General features: G+C 43.4%; 1 protein-coding gene across 3 annotated transcripts in view; it reads left to right on the forward strand.

Annotated features, from left to right (window-relative positions):
• LOC147697113 (gamma-aminobutyric acid receptor subunit gamma-3) overlaps positions 1–24,364 on the forward strand; it is a 1,420,783-nt gene extending 1,396,419 nt beyond the window's left edge. Inside the window, exons 6-8 of one of the 3 annotated variants that reach the window (XM_086933292.1) lie at positions 847–858; positions 16,745–16,757; positions 23,788–24,364. In XM_086933292.1, coding sequence (XP_086789418.1) covers positions 847–858; positions 16,745–16,757; positions 23,788–24,056 — 294 coding nt within the window. In that variant the 3' untranslated portion in view covers positions 24,057–24,364. Of the gene's footprint in view, positions 1–846; positions 859–10,827; positions 10,840–16,744; positions 16,758–23,777 lie in introns of all 3 variants that reach the window. The other 2 variants (XM_086933291.1, XM_086933290.1) reach the window with 2 other exon arrangements.
• The last annotated feature ends 394 nt before the right edge of the window (positions 24,365–24,758 follow it).

The following is a 24,758-nucleotide window of genomic DNA, read 5'->3' on the forward strand; positions in this document are numbered from 1 at the left end:
AATATTTTTGACTTCATAGGCTCCTTCTGTGAAATACCATAAGCTGGGGAGTTAGTTGGAGGCACTTATTTGCAGAAAATGTAAGGCATCAATGTTCAACTTAGGTGTGCAAAATAAGAAATGTATGAAGGTGAAATGTCAGTCTGATCAGGACTGGTGTCATGCTGTCTATGTAAGGTTCCTTTGTAATGGCACAGGTTTGCCAGAACGGCAGAATGGGCAGATATATACATTTACGGCTCAGGGGAGGTATTTTGGCCGTTCCTAGATGGATGTGCATGTAAACGCTAGTGAACGCCCACAAAATTAAATCCACAAACACATTAGTGCTTGGGTATCCACTTACTTTTTCTAAGTAGATTGGTACCATGAAAATGTACACAATTTGCTCCTGTAACACGCCATTGTCGGTACATTCTTGGCTGAGAATAGGGAGGGGCACCCATATATTTAACAAAGTTTTCCACGAAAGAGAAGGGAAATGTAAATAGGCAAAAGCACATCTGTGTCACATTTATGGATGTTATGTGGGTGTACATATTGGGGCTGATTTACAGTGGGACAGGCAATTCACCATCTACTGTTGAAGAGATTTTGCGCAAACACAGAACTATGCGTAGGATAATGGGACCTTAGTATATAGGGACTGAGTCATCCTACCACCTTTGTACCAATGAGCCTAGCATTGACTAGCTGTAGTGTCTCACCTGCCCTCTTACTCACTCAGAGAGGAACAAGTGATTAGACACCCCAGAACACAACTCTCCCGACTCTCTCAGTAATCACGGTAGCAAGATACACCCTTTCACTCACACTCTTGTACTTGTCCACAATAAGATCTAACAGAGACACAAACAAGTTTAAAATATTTAGTTTAACTAACTTGCTCTAGTATGAGGTACACATATCACAATAAGCAGAAAAATGCATAACACAAATACGGTCAGCATAGCAAGTATTCCGGAAATAATAAAAGGAGATGTCATAGTCAAAGACAGCTTAGCCTAACCTCCCGCACCTTGCATAGAAGCAGGATGATTATATATTAGATCTCTGGGCGCTATCTGCAGACACCGTACCTCAGTCTATAGATGGTAGATCTACATCATAGGTGCGGTCAAGCTCTTCTCCCTGGGAACGTTCCTCACCAAGTGTGTGCTGCCTATCCATGTATTCCAATAAATCCAAAGTATGTATACTCAAATAACAGCTGCATCTGTATGTTATGTTTATGAGCTAGGGCCTGACCAGAACAGAATAACAAGGGGCATTGTTGGGCGACCTTGTTCACAATGTTCAGACTAAATCCCAGGAACCTGCAAAGCGTGAAAACAGCGGTAGGTTCTCATATGAAAGTACCAAAAGAGGCATTTGCAAAATAGACTCATGTAGTAACATGCGCAAAGCAGTGGACAGTCTCCAGTGTGCTCCTGCTAACTAATAGAAGACCACAATATCCACATGGACCAGCTGACACTGCCAGAGAAGGGGAGGTAATGACCTCTGACGTAAACACACTGTATCACCACAGTGGCTTCTTCAATGGCATTAAAAGTTTGCTGAGTGGATGCCATGTTTCATGCAGGTGCCAAGGAAACGTTTTGGTTCTACAAAAACCAACTCCCAAAGTAGGAGTTTGCTTTGTAAAACAAACAAATGTTCCCCAAAACCAGTGTTCACCCAGAATGCAGGGGTCATTTTTCTTTTTTCTCTTCAGACCGGCAGCCACATGTCCATCAGGCTGCTGGTGAAAGTTTACCTTTTTTTAATGTTTTTTTAAGTTGTTTGAGAGTTATAGTTCCCTGGACCGCTCCTTACTCAACTAACAGAAATTGTTCAACTCACAAAGTGAAAGGGGTCACATGGATATCCACTCCCTTTTGTGAATCGCTTACAACTCCAACTGGAAAGTTCGTAATTTCTCATCACAAACATTGGTACATCTCATTTAAATGTGCAATTTGGAAGGGACACCTATCACATGCCCGTTCCGAATTGTGAATATTTATCCATTTGCGATACCTTTTTAGGAGTCAGTAAAACTTTTAAAATGGGATGAGCAGATGAATAATTGAGAATTTCCCTCATACTAAGCATTGGGTATCCATAGTATGTTGAGGATGTGCTCGCTATTTCTTTTCTTTCCTGATGCTCGTAGTCCGATGCTCATAGGGCTCCTGGCGAAGCTATGTGGGCATAAATAATGGATAACAAAGAATCTACAAATTCCCACTATTTCCTACATAAGGTACTCTAGGAGATGACACCTGCCACTGCTATTGTGCCTTGCTTTTTGATACTCGAAAGTGCAGTAAACACTGGACCTTTAATTGTGTGGGAATGACCAAGCTGCACCGTGTGTGCCCACTTAGCAGGGTAGTAGTTAATCTATGTGCTACAGGATGACTTACCTTCTAACCCTCTACCTGGCACAGGCCTCCATCTTTGTAAGGCCACATATTTTAACTTCCTGTCTCAATATTCTCTCCCTTCTCCTCTTTCTATTTTTATAGGTTAGAAGTGTTCAGATCCTCCACCGAGATGATGCCAGATACTTATCTGATTTTTTAACTTTATCTTACCAATTTTCGAATCCTCTTCTCTGGATCTTTCTTGTCTGGTAAGAAGTGTAAAGGGGAGAAACTCTTTCCAATTGGAATTTACCATTGACAATTTCAATCCAAATCAATAAACTACTGACTACGGAAATTAGGGTTTGAGATTAATTACAAAGACAAAAACAACTGGATATACAAACACCTCATCAAGAGGTTAAGAAAATAAACGGGCACTAATACAAACATAATCCAACGCATGAGCCTCAGACGACTCAATATAATGATCCGGGTGATCTCCAAAAGTATGAGGCATACAATGACAGACCCTATTTGAAGAGATTACTGCATTGACCTAAAAGAAAGAAAGATTATTAATCTATCCCTACTGTAACTCTAAAGTGGCATCCCAAATTAGCATCATTCCCAGGCAAGAGGAAAATGTGTCAGCAGGGAAGACTACCTTAGAAGTACATTCAAAGTCATGTAGTGGAGTTCCTATTTTCCCTATAGGCCCTGCGCATTGGAATAACATAAACAGCAGTGTAGACGTAGGACTGAGGTCTTCTAGGACTCTACTGACTAAGTTAGACTTAATTTAGATTTGCGCCAGCTAGCTCAGAGGTCACTGGAAACTTTCTTGACTGAATAGGAAGTGATCAGCTTCCCTGGCTCAGACAAGAAGGGATTCAGCTTCCGACAACCGCATAAACATGACAACTTTGCTCCCTCAGAATAAGAGTCAATCTCTAGAGTCGTGTGAAACAATAGACAGCTATTTCACTCAGTCAGTTGTGCATATTTAATTTCACCAGGGTGCAGAGAATAGAGAGACGGGCGTTTTCAATAAAAGGTATTATTTATTGAGCAGTCTTCCTTCCTTCTTCAAGAGAAATGAATTGCCACAATTGCAATTCTTAATGTAAAGTAAAGTACGTACAGTAAAAGGAGTATTATTAAATAATACTGTAAAAGCATTGATATACGGTTTCTTAGCCATAAGACACTTTAAAATGGATAAAATATATATACATATATACATAGGCTAACGTGCTCAACTGGTGCTTCTAAACTACACCTACCCCAGTGTACCAGACCTAAGCCTAATACGTGGGAAGGAGTAAGTAAGTAGCAGTTTAAGTTAAGTAGGTTTGTTGCCAAGGATTATTATTATTATTATTATTAAATTACACTTGTATAGCGCTATCTACCCGGAGGCCTCGTAGCGCTCATGACTTACTCTTTATTATCGCGTGCGCAGGGCAGATCAGTGAGCTTTTGCATACAGGTGTGTTTTAAGGATTTTCCTAAAAGCGAGATGGTTAGTGATTTCCCGAAGAGATAGGGGGAGGGCGTTCCAGAGCCTGGCCGCGTTATGTGAAAAAGAGCGACCACCCCATCGAGCCTTCTTGACTCTGACGGAGGTGGCCAGCTGAAGGGAGCCAGAACGGAGAGAACGCCCAGGCACGTAGGGGGTGGCCAAAGTCTGCAGGATTGCGGGACCAGTGTGATGGAAGGCCTTGTGTAAAATACACATAGATTTGAATTGCACTCTCGCCGCAATAGGGAGCCAATGGAGTTCTCTTAAGGCATCCCTGGCTGACTGTCGGCGAGGAAGATTGTAAAGGAGGCGGGCTGCACTGTTTTGGGTGACTTGGAGCTTTTGGATGACAAAGGAGGGGGCTCCCAAAAAAAGAGAGTTCCCATAGTCCAGGCGCGACAGTATCAGGGCCTGGACAAGAATCCTCCTGGCCTGAAAAGGAAGCAGAGGGAGCACCTTCCGCAGCATCCTCATCAACCCAAAACAGGTGGCTGCAATCTTAGTGGCTTGTACTGAGAAATTCAAGGCTGGGTCGAGCCAGATCCCCAGGCTCTTTATCTGGGGCTTGGGAGTCGGGGGCTCACCCAGACATGGTGGCCAGATGGATGTAAAAACAGAGGGGGGAGAATTCCCCAACAGAATGACATCTGTTTTCTCTCCATTGAGTTTTAAACAGGAGGAATGCATCCATCTGGCGACCGCCTCTAGACAGGGACCTAAGGTGTGGGACGAACGATTCCGCGTGGTCTAAAGAGACCACCAGTTGGGTATCGTCCGCGTAGGTGACAATACGCACACCGAAGGGTTGGACTATCCTGTCTAGGGGCTCCATATAAACATTAAACAGGGTGGGGCTCAGGGAGGAGCCCTGAGGAACCCCACACCTGAGAGAATGTTTAGATGATACTGCCTCACCCTCAAAGACCTGGAAGAACCGGTCGGTCAAGAAAGACGTCAGCCATTCCAGGGCCGCGCCCGACACGCCCATGTCCGTTAGTCGTTGCAACAGCGTGACATGGTTCACCGTGTCGAACGCGGCACTCAGGTCCAATAAAATAATGGCGACTTTCCCACCCCGGTCCAGCACAGCTCTTGCTTCTTCCGTAACCGCTAGGAGCGCAGTTTCTGTCCCATGTCGCGGACGGAACCCTGTCTGAGAGGCACGCAGGAGACTGTTTGACTCCAGATAGTTCGTTAGGATGTTGTTTACGTGCCTCTCAAGCAGTTTGCTCAACCAGGGGAGCAAAGAGATGGGACGGTAGTTTGCTAAATTACTTTGGTCAAGATTAGGCTTTTTTAGCAGCGCTCTAACCATTGCGCACTTCCATGGCGGGGGAACGGAGTTGGAGGAGATGGAGGTGTTAAGGACATCCAGTATAATAGGGCGGATCATATCCATCGCCAGTTTGAGAGTGTTTGGGGGTGCTGGATCATTGGGAGAGCCAGAGGTGACTTTAACAGTCAGTTTATCCAGTGCTGGGGCGTCCAAGGGAGGAATAGGATCTGTTCAAGAATTCTCTCTAAGGGTTTAGTCAGCACTGTACCTTAGGAATAGAATGTAGGAGGTCTGGTATCTCCCTCTCAGGACTCGATATTCCAGTCACCCGCAAGGGTAGGCTGGAAACGCCGGAGCTGGATTTTCTCGGCAGGAGAAAAGACAGCGTCTTTCTCAGCGCGTTAAAGAGGAGGGGCAGCGTCCGTGGGCTTCTCGCTTCTGCTGGGCTCTCGGAAAGTAGATTAGCTGCTCTGCTCAGACCACTTGCTGCATGGCTTTTGGAGTTCATTACTGCATGACAGTGGCCCTGATCCTACATTGCCTGCATCATACGGATCACTAGCCTAATGTTGACCCCAAACCATCCGTCTTCCAGGGCTTTTCTTATCATGATGATGTTTTTTTCTACTCTTGTGATCTGAGGAACTGTGCGCATAGAGTGGTCCTCCCCATGTTATAAAGTGCTTTGTACTGCTGTGTCAGAGCATTAGCTGCGTAGCTTTTAAAGTTGTTCGCTGCGAGGCAGCGGGTCTTGCCTCCCCTTGTTACGAAGTACTTTATGCTACTGCATCAGTCCATTAGCTGCGTGACTTTAGTAGTCCTTTGCTGCCTGGCAGTGGATTGCAGCCCTTAACCTCTACAGCCTGCAACACGCGAGGAGCTCTCCTGAAGAATTTCAGAAAGTGAGCTGACAACGCTCTGGACTTGCTTTTTAGGCAACAAAGCATCACTTCCTCTGAAGTTTGAATGTGTAATTCCCGCAAGAGGGGACGCAGCCAAATTCTCCAATTTGGAGCAGTGGTTTGCAGATGGAGATTATGTGTCTTAATGACTAATTATCCACTGCACACGATCTACAAAGTCTGCTTTCCTCAACCTTCTCTTCTTTCATACCAATAAACTTTGAGCAGGATCAGGCCAAATCTTAGTGTTATTAAATTTGTTTTAATTTCTTTTGTCAGTGTTTGGGATGGAGATATTGGCTATTCTCCTGGGTCATAAAACCTGGGATCTCAATTGCCCTCGGCTTTGCGTTTCAAAGTTTGCCTATCTTGATCACAGGATATTATTTTTGCTTGCCTAAAAAGCAGTTTAGCTATGTGTCTAGCCAGGAGGTCGACGGCATATATATATATATATATATATATATATATATATATATATATATATATATATATATATATATATATATATATATATATATATATATATATATATATATATATATATATCATCTGTTTCTCGAGCTTTTAATGAGCTTGCCAGGCAAGAAATACCAGTTTGATTCACTTCCATTCATTGCTGTACACAGCATACATTTTAATGTGGCAGAGTGTGCCTGGTTCAGTTTCAGACAGTGAGCCACATATCTTGCATTTAATACTAGCTGTTGAGAGGTTCAATTAAATTCTAGTTATACTTGAGCATGTGTTTGGTACTGTGAAAATGTTCTTGTAGCTGCTGCTCTGTCAAGCCAGTTAGCCATTTTACCTCGAAACACAATTGTGAAATATGTATTGGAGAAGTGTGGCTCAATGGTGTGGAGAAGTGTGGCTCAATGGATAGAGCGGCAGACCCTGATGCAGAAGTCTGGCCCGGGACCAGGGTTCAATTCCCTGCCTCGGCTGGTCTTGGGCTTAAAAATTCCATGGACCTGATAATTCTTGCCTCGGTGTCTATTCCAAACATGGAGTCCCACTCTGCAACTCTGGGCATCTTGCTTAATCTCCACAACGGACCCCACAACGCTAAGAATGCCTGGCTTTCACCTTGGGGGTGCCCAGGAGTGGACACCTCACAGGGAAAGCCAGGATGGGTTGAACAGCCGTATTCGTACAAGCGCCTTGAGACCCTTGTGGGTGAGAAGTGCGCTATACAAGTATCTATTTACATTTACATGGGAGGTTACAGTTTACTATCCACTACCGTTAGTAGTGCTTGTGGCTGTGGATTCTGAATAGATTTTTTCAGCTTGCAGAAGGCCTAGGTTAAGGAGTTATAGACTGCCTGCTGTGAAATAACCTGTGCTGTGTCCCCCCCAGCTCTCCAGACACATGTCCAGTTATTTATATGAAGAAGCATTCTCAATTATGTTCCCTCGATAAAACTATGCTCACTTTTGATTCTCTTCCAATTTACAATCATCACTTTAGTTTTCACTTTGTTGATCATTAATATGTTTTTTTCACAGTTCTTGGCTACAGTGTTGAACAGTGTCTGCTGCCCTATTTGTGTCTGGTCTAGCAGCACAGTATCGTCAGCGTACTGAAGTAGCTGGATTTTGTGAGAGGCCATTTTCAGGGAGAATGCTCTTATTTCTTCTAGGGCTTCCTTCAGATCAGCTAGGTATGGCTTGGGCAGCAGAGGGCGAGCATACCGCCTTGTTTTAGGCCCTTTTTGGTATCCACCTTTGGAGAAGTCGTCAAGCCTGCCATCATTTTATCTTCATCAATGTGTCGTAAACTCGCAATATAATGCTTTTATGAAATTGGGCAGGGGATCTGGGATCCCCACCTGTTTGGTTTGGCCCAGAGCTCACCTTGTGGGACTGTTGAAGGCCATGGCAAAATTGGCAAAGCCAAAGTTTAGGGGTTCATGTTTGCGATCGCAGTCTCTTCTATCAAGTCGGAGTTGCAGAGCATATTGTCCTTTATGTGCCACCCTTTTCTAAAGTCCGTTTGACATGGTGGGATCAGCTTTTTTCCTTCGCCCCATTTTTCCAGTTTCTTGTTTAAAAAAATGGATTAGTTGAGATCAAAACAAATTAGGAACATAGAAAATAATATTGCGGACCAGGAAAGCATACACAAAATTGCATACATGCACCATAAGTTACAAATATATATATTTTTTATTTTTCTTATTTTATATGCAAGATTCTAGAGCGCGCTTGGAGGCGCTCCTACGACCCTCTGGCAAAAAATACCTATAGGTTAGCCACCAAAGCACATCACAAACTTATACAAAAAACGAAAGCAGCATTTTATACCAATATGATTAATTCAAGCCCTAATCCCTCTAAAACCATGTTCTCTCTGATAAATGACCTGACTAAAACACCAGAGGGAACTAACAACATAATAGCCTCCAACTTGCAATGCAAAGCTCCGGCACACTTCTTCATCAATAAAGTTGAGGGTATTTACAACTTACTGGACATCAGAAGAGCTATGTTGATTCCCGGCCCATCCACCTGCCCCTCACTCCCTACAAAGTCTCCCACCCCTGTCCTCTAAAGATCTTGAATTTCTGGCCACAAAGGTGAAGTCCGGTTCACCAGACGATCAAGTTAAACCTGACACCTTCAGGAAATTCCACGATTCCATCCTGTGCGAGGGTTGGGAACTGATTAACAAATCACTCCAGTCATCTGTAGTCCCTCGCTCGTGGAAACATGTCAAGGTTATCCCCCTGCTGAAGAAGCCCACTCTGGATCCTTCCCTGCCAGAGAACTTCCGACCTATTTCTCTCCTCCCATATCTGGCCACGGTGATGGAAGCACACGTTAATTTCACCCTGACTAGATATCTGGAAGTCAATTGGATACTGGACAAGTCACAAAACGGCTTCCGGGCTAAGCATAGCACTGAGTCCGCGCTGCTGGCAGTCACGGAACAACTGAGGGCCGCACAAGACCTAGATAACACCTCAGCACTGATCCTGTTCGACCTCAGTGCGGCTTTTGACACGGTCTCCCATGAGATTCTGCTCTACAATCTCAGGGAAATCAGGGTCAGCGGCAGGGACCTAGATTGGTTTGCGTCTTTTCTATCTGACTGCTCCTTCCAGATCCATGCTCCACCTTATTTGTCTGGCAGGTTCCCCCTTAACCGCGGTGTACATCAGGGCTCCGCCCTTAGCCCCACGCTATTTAACGTGTACGTCCACCCTCTTGCCCTCCTGGCCAAAGAGCAAAAGAACAAAATGATCTCATATGCGGACAACACGCAGCTGATTTTCACCTTCTCTAAGAATACTGTCTCAGACCAGTTAAAATTCCAGGAAGATGTCCTGGCCATCTCAGACTGGATGACGGAGAACTATCTCCAACTTAACTCCTCTAAGACGGAGGTGCTCCTGATTGGCCGTGACTCACACAAGTGGGCCTACCAATTGTGGCCCTCGACAATGGGTTCTCCCCCTATACCTAAAGAGGCAGTCAAGAATTTAGGGGTCTTAAAGGACAACTTCCTCTCATTTGAGCTTCACGCAAAAAAAGTTGCTGGTATCTGTTTTGGCCGCCTGCGCAGCCTCAAACCCATCCTGGGATTCTTTGAGCCCCCTACCCGCCAAGTAATTATCCAATCTATGGTTCTATCCCATCTGGACAATTGTAATGGACAATTACTGGGCACCAACAAAAGGGTCATTAAAAGACTTCAAAGGGCTCAAAATGCGGCTGCTCGCACTATTTTTGCCCTACCTAAACTCAGCTGCATCTCACATCTACTGCACCATTTACATTGGCTGCCCATAAAACAAAGAATCCAATTCAAGAGCCTCTGCCTAACCCATAAAATCCTACACGGACAGGGCCACCAGATATTGCAGGGTCTCTGCACCTTCTATGTTCCTACACGTGCCTTGCGCTCGGTAGACCTACACCTTGCCTGTACTATTTGGGTACGCAAGAGCAGAGCAGGTGGCAGTTCTTTCAGGTCCTTGGCCCCATGAAATTCTATCCCCTTGAGGCACGCTACTCACAGGATAACTGGCATTTTCGGAAGCAGATTAAAACCTGGCTCTTCGCTTCCATTTAGGAAAGCTGCCATATCTGCCTCCCTAAAGTGATCTACTCTGCTGTCTCACCTGCGGTGCTCTGCCTACTGGTCTGTCTGCAAGCGCTGGGATGCCCTGTTGCTGGGGTAGCCATGCGCTATACAGCGCAACTTAACATAACATAACATAAACTGATCATATTTTTCTATGGTTTTAGAGCAAAAGAAAAAACACACGAGAAATACTTGGAGGTAATGATGACCTCTATGCTAAAAAATGCATAATCTTTACACATATAAATACTTCAATCGTTCTACAACAGAGGATACAATGATTTGTATTCTATCTGAAATTCATTGAATATTCTCAAAATCATATACAAATTGTTGGTTAATATTGTAATGAAAGCAAATTGATCTTGGGCATGGCTCTTGTACTATTTAAATCCTACGCGTGTTTCGGCTTGGAGCCTTCATCAAGACGCCATGTATATATATCAATTGAAACCTAGAAAAGGTATATGTAGACAAGAACATATATCAGTGTTGCATTTTGGTCCTATTTACAAAAATTGATCCCAAACTGGGGTATTTACAAGAGTTTTTTACTAACTTAAAACTGTCATTTTTAAAAGGAGGAACAAACACTAGTCACTGGAAGAAATTTACAAGAAAAGTAAGGAAAACAGTGATTAAGTGCAGACTATCTATGTTTTTCTGTGACATCAAACACCTCAGAACCATCACCATGTGCAACATTTCGGGACTGAATACTTGAAGTAAAAGGTGTCCATCACAGAACAAATAGAAAAAGGGAAAGGAATAAAAGATGTGCCAAGAGATGGGTGGTCTGACCTAATACTTATGTTTACATTTTGGTTTGTCAAGACCAGAATATGGAATTTGACTCAAGTATAACAGATAGGTACCTCTATATCTCAAATTAGGTATTTGAAACTCTGGGTTACTTCAACTGCAAATGATTCTAACGCTCTTCAGTTCCTACATAAGATTTTGTGGCTTATTAAACACCAAAGGCTGATGTTAGACCTATCCTAATGAATTTAACAGAAATTTAAATTTGTGGACCTGATTGTCCTGTTGTTACCTTAGATGGATGTCTAGTGAGTCGAACGAGGTTCTAATATTAACCTTTGAAAAGTCCAAAGCTTTCTATCTGTGTATCTTATTGGCAGACCCAGTCTATGCACTATAAAGACAGAAGCATAAGGGGTTTGTTGATGAAAAGCATATGGATAAAATTGATCGTATACCCAGACTATACGCAAGAGTTGAAGGTCAAGAAAACATTTGCTGGACTTTGAGTGTGGAAAAGCTTTCATATGTTTTCTCTATCTATGTCTTAAGATCAAAGGCAGTGCCTGGATTTCCTTTAATCGTCAATATATAGAAAGAGCTGGTTGATCCCCCGAATTTAAGCCATTTTTAATAAAACTGGGGCCATGCTTTCTACTTTTTTTTTAAAACAACCCGTGCTATACTCGTGTTATAGTTGGCCTCTAATGTCTACATAATGTTCTATATACAAGATGTCCCCTTCTAAACAAAGGCTTTGAAGATTTAGAATATCGTGTGGGGATATTATGCAAAGAATAATCAAGAGCTACCTGTTACAAATGTGATTAACATTTCCACTGTATATCCAGAATAGCTATCAGCCTATAATTATCTGGATTTATACGATCCCCTTTTTTAAGGATAGGTACTAGAATTGAGCCTCTCCAGTTATCCAGGATTCATGAGCTCAGGAGGTAAGATTGGAAAATAGGTGTTATCACCTTGGCCAATTTTTGGGGGGACCTTTTAAATATAGCTACTAGTATGGCATTGGGTGGAGGTTCCCCATTTTCACGCAGGGAGTCCATCACCTGTTCCACTTGAGTTACGAATATATTTAATGTTTACTCACTTGCCTCTTTGCTGATATTTGCCATGTGAAAGAGAGTTTGCAACCTCTTTTTGGATCTGACGTGTTCAATACAGGTTAGTCAAGCTGCCGAATATTTTATAATATTCCCCAACCAAAACAGGCAGAGGTAGTTTTACCCCTGATAAAGATCTAGGAATCGCAGTGCATCCCCACTGCCACATACGGCACTGAAGTCTGTGGTTTTATAAAATGCAGCGGGATTCAAAGAGAAGAAAATAGATTCTGCAGGAAAATCCTGGGGGCCCAAATTTCTTCCCCGACCTACGTATGTCAGAGGGAATTAAACTTCTATTGTATAGAAGACTTCATTAGGTCACACCCAGCTAAATTTTGGTTAACAATATGGCTAAACCCAGCAGCATCTTTAACAAGGGAGATCATCGTAGACTTCCTTAAATGTGATAAGGGAGGATCTATACCCTGGCTTTCCGCTGTCAGAAAAAGCCTAATCAGCGTGAACCTTGAACATGTTTTCCTACACCCCTCAGCACTAGAGGGCATGAACAAAAGAGCACTCATGGGTCTATTGAGTGAATCTTATAACAATGAAAGACACATTACAGAGCGCTCTAAACCCTCAGTTGTCAGGTACATGTCCCTACTGGAGGTAAACAGCCCTCAAACATATATGCCACCTAAATACCTCCTGAAGAGTTTTGGATGATGGGGGAGGAGTCTGCTCTTTTGCCCTAGGGATGGCACTGTAAAATACTTACTTTGCTTCCCTTTGGGATTTAACAATGACCTTGAGCAAACACACTGTCCGTATGGTACTGGCAGTAATCAAACGGTGGTACACTTTTTATTCTTTTGTAACTTTTACGGAAAATATATGAAACGATATTTGATTCTGTATTTTAAGGCAAATGTCAATATTGATTATAGATCAGCGCATCTCGAGATCCTTTGACTCGAAAGTGACGACTTGATTTTCCGTGCAAGTTCATTTCTGAAAGCGGCAGTCCGTTCACATATTTCCATGAGTGATTTTTAATGTGCTAAGGGCACTTGCCCAAATAATAATGTTCCTTTGGACATAGCAATTGTTATCAGTTACACTTGTACTATGCTGCTAATATTGTTTACAACTAATTGCACTTTATTTTAATATGATATTGCTGCTAAATGCCTGTCCAACCCCCTTTTATTGTTTTACCTTTGTTTATTATCTTGTAAATCGTTAATATGGTACTGTTGTCATATATTATGCCTTTTTAACATTGTATACAATTGAAGTCTTTTTATCAAAGCTACTTCTTTTATCTAGCACCGCGGTTTAGAATAAGAATTTAAATAAGAGTTGTATTTCTGTTGGTGGTGATTGAATTGTGCTTTTATGGATATTCGTATCCGAATAAAGATTATTGAATTGAATCTATATTCTTTTCTATTTATGCCCATTTGTGAGTCTCTTCCACCTGTCCTTTCATGCATCACAGTTTCCTATAGGATCTTCTTATCCCGTTGATTTTGTTTCTGGCAAGTTTGTTGTCGTAATTTTGTTCCCTAAGGGCCTTGTTTAATAGTAGCTTCATTTTGATTATTTCCTTACAGAGCTTCATTGGTTGTGAGTTATTTCCCCCCTGTTTGCTACTGAATGCCATGCAGTCAGATTCGATTTTTTTGGAGGAGCTGCGCCCATTATTACCATGGATCTTCATTTTTTTTTGTGCTGCTTCCACTTTGGTTTGGCGGTGATCTAGCATTTTTCTGTTGCCCAGCTTAGCACCTCCTGATTACTGGTAAACTAGTTTAATCTTTTGAAAGATTCTAGACCCTCTAGTTAGCCTAGTATGCTTCTGCTTGGAGTGGCATTCATTCAACAAATTCAGCCTGCATTTTAGCATCGCGTGGTCGCTGGCTATTGTAGGGTTTATCTCGAATGAGTTCACAGGCTGAAAATGGGCTATTGATATAAACATATCATTCAAGGTTGCTAACCTGCTGGATGATAAATGGGTGTAGGCCACCAGTGAGTCTGTTGAGAGTGTGCCATTTAGGAGGCGTAAGCCCTTGTTATTAAGTGCTGTGGTAACATATGTCCTGTGCTCGTCCTGTCTTTGGATTCGGGAATTGATCTTGGGTATGTTCTACGTTTGATTATCTAATTTCTTCCATATGTTGTTGATTTCTAAAGTCATTAAGTTGGCATTACATTCTTCCATTATTGCAATAATGAGCCTGTGTGGGACGCTTTAAGGTCTCTCTATGCCAGTAGAAGTAAAGGCAATGTTTTGTCGCCTTTGCATTTTGCTGGATGTAGATATATGCTGCCTATAGTCATTGGATGACCTCTTGGTTTTTGATTATAGTGCTCCGAGTGTTGCAAATGATGATATAGTCGCCCTTCCCTATCGCCGGTGAGGACACTGATGCCATTAGTTCATCCTTTACGTAGATGGAAATAACCCCCCAAGGCATGGCCTCTAGTGTTGATGCAATTGCAGGGGCTTCAAACACCATGACGTCCAGCCATGGAGCAGAATCCAAAGCCCATGTTTCTTGCACTGAGACTATGTCCGCCAAGCTATTGCTTCCATTTTGTTGATTGATTCTGAGAGACCCCTGGTGGTCCATGAGCACACAATAAATGTGGATGGCTGCTGGTTTCTTTTTACACTAGGTGCATGTTTGTGGGGCACCCAGGAGCCATGACCAGTCTGGGCTCCTCATTTGGCAGTAAGTGTATATTCTATTGTTCAGAAAGGCTCTGATTGTGCTCATTATTTTGCCCATGGACACCAGTGGTGGTATGGTTGTGCTTTTTGCCCCAAGCAGTATTGATTCATGGGATTTCTGTTTGCTGTTTATGGCTCTGATTGTGCTTGCGCTCTCTCCCTGAGCGACATGTTCCATAAATATAGCTGGGTGCTTGAACATTGGGGTTTCTGATTATTATTCCCCATCGTCATAGATGTGCTTGCTTTTCCATCAGGGCTTGGATTGGTTTAGCATCATTTTTAAAGGTAATTTCTGATTGCTTGTTTCCCTCTCTGTTGACTAGTTAGAGAAAAGCAACTGATTTAATGTCCCTTGTGATGATTGCTTCCAAGCCTGGGACACTGAGCATATCTCGGTAATGTTGCCCCTGTTTAAGAGGACCCATTTGCCCTTTGATGTATATTGTGGGTATAGTATGATCTCATTACTTTTACTTGGTGAATGGACGTAGGTAATGCTAAAGCTCAGAGTGGGCACAGTATCTGGGAAGGGTTAGCTTGCTTATGGCCTGGTCGCTCTCAGGCGAACAGCAAAACACACAAGGTGATGGACGGAATGTTGCACATTAGCAAAACATTCACCCCCAGTCACAGATCTGGGTTTAATCCATCGTTATTTTGCTCACCACGCCACCCCAGTTCAGACATGGCCATATGCAAATCAGTCTTGCACCTGTGCCTCATGGGAATAGTTCAGCCCGAACTGCCAATCCATGCCTTCTCTGGAACGGAATCAAGCATCCTAGGACCGGTTTCTGGCTATAAGCCAACCTCAGGCAGGATAGCTTGACGCCAGTGGCGTAGTGAGCACGAGACCCATGTCTGGTCATACTCTTCCCACATAGGGCGAACAGCAAAGCACACAAGGTGATGGACGGAATGTTGCACATTGGCAAAACATTCACCCCCAGTCACAGATCTGGGTTTAATGCATCGTTACTTTGCTCACCACATCACCCCAGTTCAGACATGGCCATATGCAAATCAGTCTTGACCCTTTGTCTCATGGGAGCAGTCCAGCCCAAACTGACAAGCCATGTCTTCCCTGGACAGGAATCAAGCATCTTAGGATTGGTTTCTGGCTATCAGCCAGGATAGCTTGACTCCAGTGGCGTAGTGAGCACAGGACCCACGTCTGGGCATACCCTTCCCACATAGGGCGAACAGCAAAACGCACAAGGTGATGGATGGAATGTTGCACATTGGCAAAACATTCACCCCCAGTCACAGATCTGGGTTTAATCCATGGTTACTTTTCTCACCACGCCACCCCAGTTCAGACATGGCCATATGCATATCAGTCTTGACCCTGTGCCTCATGGGAACAGTCCAGCCCAAACTGCCAAGCCAATACTTCTCTGGACCGCAATCAAGCATCCTAGGACCGGTTTATGGCTATAAGCCATCATCAGCCAGGATAGCTTGACTCCAGTGGCGTAGTGAGCACGGGACCCACAACTGGGCATACCCTTCCCACATAGAGCGAACAGCAAAACACACAAGGTGATAGACGGAATATTGCACATTGGCAAAACATTCATCCCCAGTCACAGATCTGGGTTTAATACATTGTTATTTTGCTCACCACGCCACCCTAGTTCAGACATGGTCATATGCAAGTCAGTCTCTTCCCTGTGCCTCATGGAAACAATCTAGCCGAACTGCCAAGCCATGTCTTCCCTGGACCAGAATCAAGCATCCTAGGATCGGTTTCTGGCTATCAGCCGTCATCAGCCAGGATAGTTTGACTCCAGTGGCGTAGTGAGCACGGGATCCACATCTGGGCATACCCTTCCCACATAGGGCGAACAGCAAAACACACCAGGTGATGGACAGAATGTTGCACATTGGCAAAACATTCAGCCCCAATCACAGATCTGGGTTTAATCCATCCTTATTTTGCTCACCACGCCACCCCTTGTATTGGGGCCCGGATGATTAATACCATTGATGCTGTTGCGTGATAACAACAAATTAGTTGGAGTCTCCCCCACTTTGTGCTGTCGCTCGAACTCTTTTAATTGTGTCCTAGGATGTGGATTAGGAGGCAGCTGGTTTTCCCCGGTGGGGTTCAGTATGGGGTTCAATGTGGCCTTCTCTTAGGTTTGCAACTTCTTGGAACTTCACTGCATTCTTCTGCCTATAGCTTTTGTCTTTTGGTGTGATGGATTGTGTGCTTCTCAATGTGGGTTTCGGTTTGATTTTCTCTTCCTTCCCACTTCCCCATTTGAAGACTAGTAGTGTCTTGTTTTCCACCACTTTGTGTCGGGGATGCGGAGCTTCCTTTTGACTTATTCATTTCTTTAACCTTTTCTTTTTTACTTGACAATGGTGGCTCCTATGGAAGCGGACGTTCAGTATCAGGCTTGTTTCCTTGTGCCTCACTTTCGGCCTCCTGAAAGTTGTTTCTGAGTTTACAATCAGATTAGTTTCGGGTTGTTTTTGCACCTGAGACATGCTGGCAGATATGGATATTTAATTTCCATAATCTTATACTCTTCTCATGTTGTGCAAAATTTGTGAGATTGAAGAAGCGTATCCTCTTGGATAGGGTTCACTTTTGAGTTCCCAGTCTTGATCTGCCACCTGTCTAATCCTTGACATTGGCACTTCTTTTTTTAAGTCTTCAATCAGGGTCCCATCATCTCCATGAGTGAGAAACCTTCTCTGTCAGACGACTACATATACATTGTGGTTGGTCCTCCTTCGATTCGACCAGACCCTGGGTTCTCATAATTAGCTGGTTTAGTTTATCGAGCTACCCATCTATTGTCATTTGGAGAGATGCTATTGTTTGTAGGATGGCAACATGCATGTCCAGTTTATCTCATGGAACACGATATCCCTGGCTATGACTACCATTATATTTCAAATTCTGGTCATTGTCTGGCTTTCTGTTTGTTCATAAGGAACATCCAGGGCTGAAGTGTGGTAGTTTGGAATGAAATTCTGAAGGGTTAGTGAGGCTGGTTCTATTGCCAGAACCTTGTCATAGCGTCTGTTGCCCAGAAAGAATGATGTAATGCTGCCCTCTGTCAGCACACTCCTGGCATTGAAATGAAAAGTGCTTACTTCGGTTTTATCCCGGTTAGCCCTGTTGACTGAGGCTAACAAACACCTTTGTACCATTCAAACTTCCTCTGGTGAGTTTGAGGTTAACACCATCCCTGATCCACCCAATGTTTGGGTGCAACACTGTAATACAGATTTCCTACGGCCCTATGCCATCACACCCTTAAGAATAACTTACATGCTTCCTCAATTCATGTGATCCTTAAATCTTGTATTACAGTAATTTTTTAACCTGGTAATTCTTTAACCTGGCAGAGTTGATTCATAGAATGGCAGTCAAGGATGTTTTGCTGAAGGAGGTAATCATTGTTCTCAGAGGTCAGGTTTCATGTCAGTAGGAAAATGATGGTTGTTTAATGGAAGGTGGCATATCATTGTTATGCTTTATTTCCCTTATCTCATAATCCCCAATCTAGTCTGAAGACAACTGAGGATGCCTCTCTAAACCAGGTGTCTGATCACAGTCTGAAAAGTATTTAATGATGATCAGAATGCTTTACAGACAACAGATTATTTTCACTGAACCAGAAGCATTACAAACAGGAGACGCTGTAAAAATGTGAACTGTTTTCGATAACACTAGCTGGGTATTACATTCTATCTCATCCTAATAATATTTTTAAAAGAACTATTTGACACAGAGCAAAAATATCACCAACTCATGCAAACCCACATCGTACGAGTATTTGATTACACCGCCAAAAGTATTTAATGAGTTTGTACCTAATTGTCAAGAGTTCACTCCATGTATGATAGCCCCATGTTTTGCCTCCATAAATGACATGCTCATTAGAATTAACTTCAATTAATCAAGGATATATATACAGTGCAGCAAATCACCCATGAGGGTCTCAAGGCACTAAGGTCACTTACTGCTTTGCGATCATCTATTCATTTGAACAGCCAGGTCTTGAGTTCTTTCCTGAATTGCCCGAGCAATGAGATGGGCCGGAGGTGCAAGGGAAGGTCATTCCAAGCTGACTGCCAGGTGTGAGAAGGATTGGCCTCCATTGTTGCTTCGGAAGATTCAGGGGGTGTCTACGGGGAAGAGGGAGGTGGATCGTAGGTGTCTGGTCGGTTGTTGGAAAATCATGCATTTGTTGCTGTACGCTGGTCCTTCATTATGCAGGGTTTTGTATGCATGGCTCAACAACTTCAACTGGCATCTCTTCTGGATCAGAAGCCAGTGTGGCTTCTTGAGTTAGGGTGTGATATTGTCCGCTGGGGAGGTCGAGGATGAGTCTTGCAGCTGAAGTTTGTATTGTCTGTAGTCTCTTCAGGGGGCATGAGGTGATTCCGAAGTAGAATGTGTTCCCCTAGTCCAGTTTGCTGGTGGTGAGGGCCTGAGTGACGGTCCTTCTGGTGTTGACTGCGAGCCACCTGAATATCTTGCAGACCACGCGTAGTGTGTGGAAGCAGGTGGATACGACAGCATTTACCTGTTTTTTTCATAGATAGCTTGCTGTCAAAGATGATGCCGAGGTTGCAGGCTTGGTCTGTTGGGGCAAGGGTTGGGCCGGGTTCAGCAGGCCACCATGCTTTATTCCATGGTGAGGTGTTGTTTCTGAAGATGAGGACTTCTGTTTTGTCCGATTTGAGTTTGAGACAGTTGTCCCTCATCCAGTGGACGACGTTCATCATACAGCTGTGGAAGTTGGTTCTGGTGGTGGAGGTGTCTTCTGACAGCTATAGGATGAACTGAGTATCATTGGCATAGAAGATGATGTTTACTCCATTCGATCTGACAGTGTGAGCATATGGGGTAATGTATGTGTTGAAGAAGGGGGGCTGAGGGATGATCCTTGAGGTATGCCACAGATAATCTTCTTGGTTTCCAAGGTCAACAATGGAAGATAGATTCTCTGGGTTCTTCCAGTGAGATATGAGACGATCCATTTGAGGCCGTCTCCTCGAATTCTAGTAGAGTCTCTTGATCAAGATGTAATGGTAGACGGTGTCCAAGACGGCTGACAGGTCCATACGAAGTGAGGGTTGCTGTTTCTCCCACCTGGAGGCCCCGTATGTTGTTGTGGCTGCAATCAGGGCTTTCTCAGTACTGTGGTTGCCAAGAGATTTGGATTGGGAGGGGTCCAAGAGGTTGTTGTGTTCCAGGTGTTCGGTGAGCTGCTGGTAGATTGACTTATCGAGAACCTTTGTTGGAAATGGGAGTAGGGAGATGGGACGGTAGTTCTTCAGTTCTGCTGGGTTGACAAATGGATTCCTCAGGAGGAGCATCACTTCATCATGTTTCCAGTCTTTAGGGAAGGAGGCCGAGGTGATGGAGATGTTCAGGATCTTTTTGAGCCCGTCGCCAATCGTCTTGTTCTCTAGGTTGATGACATGGCGGGGACAAGGGTTCAGGGGTACTCCCAAGTGTACTGAGTTCATGATGGAGACTCTGGCTTGAGTTGTGAGAGGGTCCCAATGAGTGAGGAGGTGTTCAGGGTTAGTGTTTGTAGGTGTGAGCAGGCTGATGCTGTTGGCAGTGGGGTTGGGGTTTAGAATATTCATAGATGACTGAGATTTTGTCATGGAAGAAGTCTGCTAGGGTGTCACACAGTTTTTAGGAGGGGTTGATGTTGTTCCAGGTAGTTATGGGATTGGAGAAGTCCTTCACGATGGGGAAATTCTCCTTGCTGAGGTTTGTGCTGGCTTGGGTTCTACTGGAGCATTCCTCTTTGTTTCTTTCAGGAGGAAGTGGTAATTTTGATTTTCCTTATCTAAGTTGCCGGCAGTGACATTTGGTGGAATTTATTTACAAGGCCTTATTTACAAGGCAGTTGCCTGTAAATAAGGCCCACTTTCACGCTATGCTTAGAGTGAAAGTGGAGGGCAATGGATGTTGCAGTGGGCGTTCCACTGCAACACCCATTGATTCTGATGCTGCCTCCTATTTACGAGGGAGTTGTAAATAGGAGGAAATGCCAGAATTAAGACCAGGGAAAACCTGGTCTTACCCTGGCGCAATGAGGAGAAATGTTTCATTTCTCCTCGCTTTTGCTGTTCTCAGGTATCCCCCATTGTGCAGCACACATGAAAACAGCAAAAGGCCAATGATTATTTATGTACAGGAGGGTCCCCCTTCCTGCAAATAAACAATAATTTTTTTTAAATCCCGTTTTGCAACTTCAATGTGTGCTGCACTAAGCAACACACATAGAAGTTACAAAACGACATTTAAAGATTGTTTATGTGCAGGAAGACGGAACATAAAGAATCTCCCCCTGCACGCAGACATCCTTGCACTATGGTGCAAGGGTGCCTGCTTTGTCCCTAGGCTGCTGAGTGTAGCGCCGGCTTGGGGGAAACGCAGGGCTGCACCATAATCTTGTAAAAATGGTGCAGCCCTGCATTTCTGAAGTGGCGGAGTAAGGAGTTAAGCCAGGAAGGCTAATTCCTATCTCTGCCAGTTCCCTTGTAAATGTGCCCCTTAGTTTCCTCAGTGCTTGAGCTTGTCTGGGTCATTTCCTACTAATGGCCCTCCGCCTACTCCCAGTGCATGTAGGTCTCTCCCAGCGTCAATGTCAAGCATAATTAGGCTCAGGTGTGTATTAATGCATACTCTCTCAATTGGCACAGTCTCTCTCGCAGTTCATTTTATCTGACAAACTGAATCTTTTCAGCCCATGTTTGGGTCTGCATACTTGGGAGGACAGCTGTTCCTCCTGTACTTGCCCTCCCTCCCAATTATGAGAGTAGAAGCCATAAATTCTTCTCAAGTCCTCTTCGGGTTGCCTTGTCTGTAAAGAGGCAGCTGCTTCGTATCCTCTGGTGACCAGGGTCGCTTCTCAGGCAGGGATGGCTGATCCAATGCTAGACAAACATTGACCTTTATAAGCCCCAGCCGTATTCTTGCGATACTTGAGTGTCAGTGACTTCAACCTGATCTTACCCTAATGCATTATTGGTTGACCACTACTCATGGTTGCATTTTCCTATGCAGCTATTGGCTTCGAAGATCTTTTTTGGCTTTATGAAAGACGTATCAGTCTCTTAATCCTCTTACTCATCGATGAACCAACCTTCCTCTACTTTTGTAGTAATTACTTATTTCTACATGATGATTTGTGATGGACCGTGAGGAAGTCACTTTTTCGATTAAACATATGACAGCTGCTAGTTGTCCACGAATCCACAACCAAAATTCATGTGAATATCTGGAACAACTTTGAAATAAAAATTCTGGAATTTAAGAATTGACTTGCACCTGACTATTTATGTAATGGACTGCACATTATGTGCGCTTCTGCACTGTTTATTTCCTATTTTTAGATCATAACCCTTTGGTTTATGATTAACTTACACCCTGGTGGTAGCAGAATGTTTTGATACCGTGTGAGCAACGTTATTTATTACTGTCAATCTATATAGGTACTTGACCCGAAGTTTGAAGTTTTGGATGTCCAATTATTCAACCACAGCTTTCAGGGTGCTGTAAATTTGTCTGGGAAAACAGTCTCACCTCCATCTTGTACAATAACTCTGGATTAGGGCATTCAAAATGGATCGCTCAAGAATCCATTACGCTGGATAATTTACACGCACCAGGCAGGCACTACGAAGGCCCTTTATCCAAAACATGTGCACATACATTTGGGATGTTATCACTAGGATCTGGTAGGCGCATAATTGTTAAACTTCATACCAGTGGGCCAGTAAATTCCCACTCCAGTGACACAGATACAATTATCTAGTGACAACTATGGTTTTCCAAAACCGTATGCTGCTATCTCCACTCCATCGGCTAAATCCAGGATAGAAACAGTATTGCAGTTTTGGTTCTGTGAGAGCAAGGTTGATATGTGCCCCGCCATGCCCCTGGACAGGTCCAGGAACTCACTCATATTAAGGAACAGGCCTAGGCCTCTGCACACATACCACAATAATGTGTGGCTAGGGCTGAAATTTAAAAATAACAGGATCATAGATATACACAATTGGGCACGCAGGGCAGGAAAACATGACTGAACATCATGCAGGGTACATTCCTGTCCTAATAGTCACCTTTTTAAGAGCAATGCTATGGCCATTAACATACAATGTTAAAATGAATAGGGAAAGTCTACTGCCTCACCATCCCCGTTTGATAATAAATGATTGGTGAACTTCCCATATTGGCAATATCTTGCTCTTCCTGTGTTACTTGTGTGCAAGCTATCTATATACCTCACCTACATGCTACCCATCTCTATATTGAAGACAATGTACTGCAGTTTGGGTCTATAAACCATGTTAGATTGATACGCATGCTCTATACATTCTATTAAAGAATTCTTCTTCCCAGCTAATAGTTTTTAGATAATGAGGTGGAGTCAATGATTTAGAAATACTTGGTGGTTTTCCTGGCCTGAATAAAGAAAATGCCATTAGTTGAAAACATAATTTATGAACAGTACAAACCCCAAACCTTTTCCCTCCTCCTGCTACTGAATATTTAAAATGTTCACACCTTAGGTGTCCACATCGATCATTTGCATCGATTCATTGAACTTACCTGCGCCAAATAGGACACCATTGCAGTAAAGATATTCATTACACAGCTAAGTCAAGCTTTACTGTAAACAAACTGGCAAGGGAAGTTTCTACATCTGCCAGATTAGCATGGGCAAAGAACCATCACATAGAACAATACATCACAGATAGGAAAACTGTGAGTCCAGACTTTCTCTCCCATCAATAGTTACAGTTGGATAGTAATAGCACCAAGAGACTGTAGTTTTGTGGTCTAATTATGAAAGGGTCTTGACAATGGCTCTTACCAGTTCTAGCCACCATTCTTGCATATTATAATATAGCTGTGCAATGTGTTTCATGTATATTCTGTGACAGACCTGTAAATGTAATATTTTATGCAGATTTCCATCTCTTATTGTTTTGAATTGTTGATGACATTGCAAGTAACAAGGGTGAATGCTTTAACATTGTTGTTTTTGTTTGCCCTACAGAGGTATTCAGTACTGGACATGGGACCACCCCGCACAGTCATCACTTTGAACAATGCCATGTACTGGCAGGACCTTGAAGAGGCTTGTGGTTATGAGTGTTTAGATGGCAAAGACTGTCAAAGCTTCTTCTGCTGCTACGAGGAATGTAAATCTGGCTCCTGGCGGAGAGGCCGGATTCACATAGACCTTTTAGAACTAGACTCCTACTCCAGAGTCTTTTTCCCTACATCGTTCCTGCTGTTTAATCTTGTATACTGGGTCGGATACCTATACCTTTAGAGGAGGCTCGCTATGGTGAAGCCGTCTTGGTTTTCTTGTAGAACTCTAGAAGGACACTGGCGGTTTCACCTCAATTTGCCAAGGTGGACACTCTTGGGAGCCATTGTGGTATCCAAAATAGAACATTCAATGGGAAGCTGAAAAAGGAAAGTGGATGAACTCTAGTTGCTTCTAAACAAAAATTGAGTTGAAATACTATATTCTTACCAAATTCTACTAAGTTTATACGATAAGCTGTAGTTACAGGTGACTACCGAAAGTCTTGTTCAAATTTTAAATGCATCATTAAAAGCTACTCGGTTCGGAGTCCAGGCAAGGACACAAGGTTCAGCCTAGGTTGCTTAGTTGTTTTTCGATGTTTCACTGTCCACTGGGGTTCAACACACTGACTGGTGCTCCCAGGTAATACTATCATAATTTCCTGTCCTTTAGCCAAGTCCAGCACCAGTTCTCTTTGGTGCTAGGGTATGTGCTCTTTTTAATGCGGCAAGCGAGTGCATCAAACTACTGATCACTTTAACCCACATAAGCAATACCTTTCCAATAATAATCATCCACTTGCACTGCTCAGCTCCTGCTACAGGCAAGGGCAGAAACAAACATGAAGACATGTGCGAACATCAAATCCTGTTCCAAATTAAGAGAGGGGAAAGCCCTTTTAGAAATGTGGTAGTTATGAAGATGGGCTAGCCTGATTGTCTC

The sequence above is a fragment of the Lissotriton vulgaris genome, chromosome 8, assembly GCF_964263255.1.
Source record: "Lissotriton vulgaris chromosome 8, aLisVul1.2, whole genome shotgun sequence".
Lineage (NCBI taxonomy): Eukaryota > Metazoa > Chordata > Amphibia > Caudata > Salamandridae > Lissotriton > Lissotriton vulgaris.